We start from the raw sequence: 6,000 nt of genomic DNA, 5'->3' as shown, positions 1-6,000 counted from the left end.
AGTTGGTTAAAATCCCTCCTACTACTACTACTACTACTATTACTACTACTTCATCTTTTACCACTTCTACATACTACATCTACTTCTATAGTTACAAACCGAGTCAACCAGTTGTACTTTTTACGGGCATCTGTTGTGGATGTCTCCTGTGTGAGACTGTGTCTCTGGGCTGGACTTGGAACATCTCGGTGTCTCCCCAGAGGAACTGGAGGAAGTGTCCAGGGTGAAGGAAGTCTAGACTGTTGCCCCTGCAACTCGGCCCGGGATAATCGGAAGAAAATGGACGGATGGATAGTTTCTACCATAACAAAGTACAATGATATAAATAAGTCTTACTACGAGCTGTACTGCTTTGAAAAGCACCATTGATGAGAATAGACACAGGACACACAGGTTCACCACAAGATATATATTTATTTATGAACCAACCATAACAAACAAAAATAAAGCATTGACAAAACACATTTTCAAGGCGGCAAATTGAAAGAATAGAGTTTATACAAATGTCTAATTCAGAAAAGTGAAGCACGAATCACAACTACGGCAAGTACAATGGACAAACACAAGAGCTACACACAGACGTGCTTAGACATGTTCCCTACAGGGTGAGTACAGGGCACTGGCTCCTCAGAGCAGTGGTCTCAGAGGGTAGATGCTACTCTTTCTGAAACATACACCAGTTTTCAGCATTGTCGAACCAGCTGTGAGTGTACACTGTAAAAATAGCACCACTGGGCTAATACTAACATGAGGCTTCACTGTAAAAACATGCTCATGTGATGCACCTGCAGAAGAGGAAGCTCCGGAGGGACCAGGAAACCTCCACAAAGGCTCTTCTCCCCGTGTGTCAAAATGCACTGTGCTGCAGACATCTGTCAGATCACAGTCACAATAAAAACTATGTACACAAACAAGGGCGTCAGTCTGGAGACAAATATATTTACATTTGGTACAATTATCATTATGTCATAATTCCCTTTGTAAAAACTGTGCTTAGTTTCACTGCCACATCCAGGCAGATACAAAAATACAAGTTCAAAGTCTCCATGAGCGCAGCATTTTGTTCAATCAACGACATACACCATAAGACCAGCACACAGAAGACAGACCCCATCCACCAGAGGATACGTCCAGCACACAGGACTGGACCTATTGAGAATGCCTGGGTCTGGACTGGACCTCCTGAGAACATCTGGGTCTGTCCTGAGGCTCACATGTGAGGGACTAATTGTGTCTGTGCTGGTGCTGAATAAAGGGATCTGAGAAAGATCGATTTATCTAATAATGATCTGAGATAATACTGGTGCTGTACTGGCAGGAAGTCTGACATGTACCAGAGCTGAGCTCACCTGTCTGACAGGAGGACAGGAGCTCTGTTGTGCTGTGACATACTAGTACACTGCACTGGAGTCAGTCAAGAGATGATGCTGGTTTAAAAACACACACATGACTATGGCATTTTCACTCATAATCTAATGTAGACCCATCCAGTTTAACAGAACAGAGTTACCTCAACACAACAAAGTTACCTCAACACAAGTTATTACGATAAATGTAGATGCTGTAGATGAACCAGTGCTGTGGTCTGCTGGTGCGTGTGAGGACACACTGTACATGACGACTGATACACTCTTTGAATGCCCAAGACAGTTTAGAGAAATGAATACAACAGGAAGCTGGTGTACAAAAGGCAAAGGCAAAGTCCTATGTTTGAGTATGAGTTATGTCAGGGACAGAGAGGACAGAGGGGGACAGAGAAGACAGACGGGGACAGATGGGACAGAAGGGGACAGATGGGACAGAGGGGGCAGAGAGGTGACAGAGAGAGGACAGAGGGGGCCAGAGAGGACAGAGAGGTGACAGAGGGGACAAAGAGACAGAGGGGACTGAGGGGACGGGTGAGACGTCTGCTGGTGAAAGGACAACAGTTTGTCCAAGAGTCAAAGTGCTGAGGACACATCAGGACTGGCTCAAGTGTGTGGAGGGACAGCAGGTTCCCTAGGACACACTGGAGCACCGGATACTGGGGGAGCCCATCTGAGTGAGCACTTTGTCCAGCCACTGCAGAGGCCCGTTCAGGTGCAGCTCGATCCAGCAGGGGGTGCTAGTCACTGTCTGCCGCCTGGGGACCAAACACAAAATGCATTCAAATATGAACTGTGTAAGTATTGGTTATTACATTTGTTTCATACGACTACTTTTCTGATCTACGTTATAATGTTTTCTCATCACAAACATATCTGAAGCTGTGTTTTGTTTAACACGCAAACCCTGAATATTTAGGCTGAGTTCTTCTCTCAAGCTGGAAACACTGTGTTCCAACTTGTGATGTCATGTAGTAACAAAGAAAGTTCTCCATTTTAAACTTCACCAGAACATTTGAATAATTTCAGACCTGGATTTGCCAGTCTCTGCTGAACAAAGGGTAAAAGGTAGGTGTTAATTTGAAAAAATTAAAATGACATCACAAGGTGGAACAGCGCCTTCTGAGTTTTGGAGATGTAGACAGACTAATGATAAAAAGCTCCTCAAACATGTCTGAATGAAACAAAACACAACTCCAGGTCTGTTTTTGGTGAAGTAGCAACATTATAAAATGGCTTAAAACTCACAAGAGTCAGTATTGTGTATTGTTGACCTTATTTCACCATGCCCACTTCGGCTGTAAATGTGAATACTATAAACAGCAAATACATGTGAATAAACAGCTCTTTCTTTGTTGTGCTTTGTTTGTTTCTTTGTTTGCAGTTCCCTTTTAAGTGAGAATCCCATTTATTTCAATTGAGAATTTGCTTACATATGAAATAAATGAGGTTTATTTCTGTAAAATGTTCACGTGTCCAACAAGTCAACACTGCACTCATTCTATGGAAACAGCTTTGTGGTCCAGATAGAATTTATTTACTGTGGAGATGAGCAGCTCAATAAGAACAACCCCGATGACGCTGGCAGTGCCCACTTCTGCAGTAAGGTGAATAGGACCTTTAACTTAACTTACAGCAGAACAAGTGAAGGTTAAGAGGAGTATGCACGACAATCCACATGCCAAATGGTTTGGGTTAATGTGCACTTTAACCCTGACCCAATCCTACACAAGTGCTTTTCACCTCTACAGAGCAGAGCGACTGCAATGCTGACAACCAAGAAGTGGTCAGTCTGCTGCATTTACATCACCGGGCAAGTATATGTATGTATGTATGGAGAACTTCCTGTATTACTACATCACAAGATGGAACAGAGTGTTTTTCATTTGAGAAGAGCCTAAATATGCAGGGTCTGCGTGAATGTATGTGTGAATGTAACTGAAGACAACTCCAGGTCTGTTTTTGAAGAGGAAACGATATCATAATATGGATCTGAATAAAGTGTCATATGGGCCCTTTAAGCCATTGCTCCCAGGCTCCTTTTGCTGCTATTTGGTCTCTTTTCCACCATTTGAAAACTTCCACATTTCCTAGAAGTCTAACACATGTGTCTATTTTCCAGTGCACTCCGGAGGACACACATAGAGGGAGAGTGTGGGGGAGAGTCCTTGACAGTAACCCGAATCCTTCTAAGTACTTCCACATGTGCTGCTGGCCTCGCTCCGGGCCCACACCCCCCACCCTTTACTATTAGTGAGCCAAAGCCACAGAGCGGAAGAGCAGGCGGGATGGCTGAGGGACAGTTTGTTTAGAAATACTCCATAGGTTGTGGTGATGATGGTGCTCAGCTGATGTGGGTGGGGTCAGAGGGGAGAAGGAAAGAATGAGCGGGGCTTAAGGGGCGTGGCCTGTGAGGGAGAGTGGCGGCTGAGAGTGAGAGCGAGAGTGAGGTGAGCAAGAGAGCTGAACGTGTAAGGAACAGTCAGATTGGTCCAACAGGCATCCACACTTCAAACTCTGCCCCTTTAGCCAGATGTTTGTCATCAGAAACACATGGCTGTAATCAGAGCAGTGCTGTGTGATGTCACCAACTACTGGAAATTGCAGAGGCCACTGAAAGCGGCACACCTTTAGCTTGTTTGCACTCAATTCGACAAAAGATAACAAGAAACAGTAGATAGTGTGGCTGGAGCTAAAGGGGCGGGGTCTGAGGGGAGAGTGTGTGGGGCCTGAGAAGAGTGAGCTTGTGTGCGTGGGTAAGTGGGAGGGGCTAAAGAGGGCGAGGGGAGGAAGTGCGTGGGCGGGGCTGTGGGCTCTGAGTCACTCTCTGTTTGTGTCTATGGTCTGTGTTTACACAGGCAGGGATGGCTTAAGACAAGAACTGCACAACTGGCTGCACTTCTGACACTGCCACTGTCTTTATTTAGGTCATATAATGTCTACTGCAGAGAACTCACGTATTCTATATAAAACCTGCAAACCCTGTAGTTTAGACGCCTCAAATACATGTGGTTTGTGTAGTTTTTCAGCAGCGGATGACAAATTGAGAGCTTGTTTGTTATATAGGAGTCTGTGTAATAGTTCTAAACTCAGAACACAGGAAAAACACAACGCCTTAAGCCAGTGTTTCCCAAAGACTGGGTTGCGACCATCAAGTGGGTCGCAAGAGATTTTTTTGGGGCCTTGTCACACTCTGCATGTAGCTGTGCAATATACAGTTGTATACATGGATCTGTGACCTTATCGTCATTCTGGATGAGCATTTCATCAGAATCTCCTGTCCTCAGTAGGGCCAGTATTTCTCTACGTATTCCTTTCACTACTACATATATGTGTGAAGTGGGATTTTCTGTGCTCACAAAAATGAAGACAAAGCTCAGAAACAGACTAAATGTTACACCTGATCTGTTGCTGCGCTCTTCTCCTGCACCCAGACTGAACACACTACAAAAACAAGACAGGCCCTCCTATCTGTCTTTTTAGTAATTATTGTATTTGTTCCAATATTGCTGGTTCAACTGAATGTTAAACAGAAAGAGAAATGTTCTACATTTAATGTCCACATAGACGACTTATGAATCCTTATATTGCTGCTTCAGTGACTGTTTTTCTTTGTTTAAAACTTGAGTAATACGAATTGTTCAGAGACACAATCACTCAGTGAACAATGAAGTATCTTCAATAATGTTCAATAATGATCAAATCCAACTTTATTTTGTGATTTACGAATAATGTCTATTGACTTGGATCATGAAAGTTTGTGACTTTTAAAATATGGGTCCCCAGAAAAAAAGTTTGGTAAACACTGCCTTAAGCTGCCTAATATAAGACTAGTTTTATCTCAGCTGTGAAGATAGTCCTAATGTTTACTCATTTATAATGAAACCGTTTTTAAATGTCCCATATAATGTGGAACTGACTGTTGTGAGCTTTTAGTCATACAGATTCTGTAATACAAATAAAACATGAGTAATCCTTTATTAATAGTCTATCTACATCTCCAAAGCTCCAAATGTTTCACCTTGTGATGAATGTCATGAAGCAGTAGTTTTAAGGTTAACAGCAATTTTTTGTTATTTTCTTGTTTTGCTCTTCAGTACTTTAGAATAACCTTCACTTGTTGCTTTTGTTTTTTGAATGTTTTTGTTTCCTTTTGTCAAGGGTTAGGCCCAGGGCTATAGGGTGGGGACTATGGTTATGGTTATGGTTATGGTTATGGTTAAGGCTAGGATTAGGGTTGTGTGTTGTGGCTAGGGGTGTGTGTAGTAATTTCTGACCTGTACTCGGCTCCCCAGCCCTTGACGAAGCTCATGCGGATGGTGCACATTCGGGTGAGCTGGTACACGGCCTCAAAGCCCTGGTTCACCGACTGAGCCAACAGGGCGGCAAACTCCTGGTTATTAAAGATCTTCAGGTTACAACCTGGAGGACACAAACTCCTGGTTATTAAAGATCTTCAGGTTACAGCCTGGAGGACACAAACTCCTGGTTATTAAAGATCTTCAGGTTACAGCCTGGAGGATACAAACTCCTGATATGAGGCAGTTACCATCAACAAAATCCACTTCAAATGCTTTGTTTGAAATCTGCATCAGTGAATATCTGCATCATGACTAAAATACCAAACATAAAAAAT

At 43.2% G+C, this 6,000-nt stretch overlaps 1 protein-coding gene across 1 annotated transcript in view; it reads right to left on the bottom strand.

Annotated features, from left to right (window-relative positions):
* Nucleotides 1-394: 394 nt before the first annotated feature.
* Nucleotides 395-6,000, bottom strand: part of smad3a (SMAD family member 3a) — a 51,666-nt gene continuing 46,060 nt past the window's right edge. The window contains exons 6-7 of the mRNA XM_055154806.1: nt 5,642-5,786; nt 395-2,122 (exon numbers count right to left, since the gene is read on the bottom strand). Of these exons, the coding sequence (XP_055010781.1) occupies nt 1,999-2,122; nt 5,642-5,786 (269 nt within the window). The 3' untranslated portion in view covers nt 395-1,998. The remainder of the gene's footprint in view (nt 2,123-5,641; nt 5,787-6,000) is intronic.

This window comes from Boleophthalmus pectinirostris, unplaced genomic scaffold, assembly GCF_026225935.1.
Source record: "Boleophthalmus pectinirostris isolate CB_2022bp ecotype Guang Dong unplaced genomic scaffold, ASM2622593v1 HiC_scaffold_19, whole genome shotgun sequence".
In the NCBI taxonomy this organism is placed as follows: Eukaryota; Metazoa; Chordata; class Actinopteri; order Gobiiformes; family Gobiidae; genus Boleophthalmus; species Boleophthalmus pectinirostris.
Note: the sequence above shows the minus strand (reverse complement) of the source record. Positions and strands in the feature narration are given on the sequence as shown.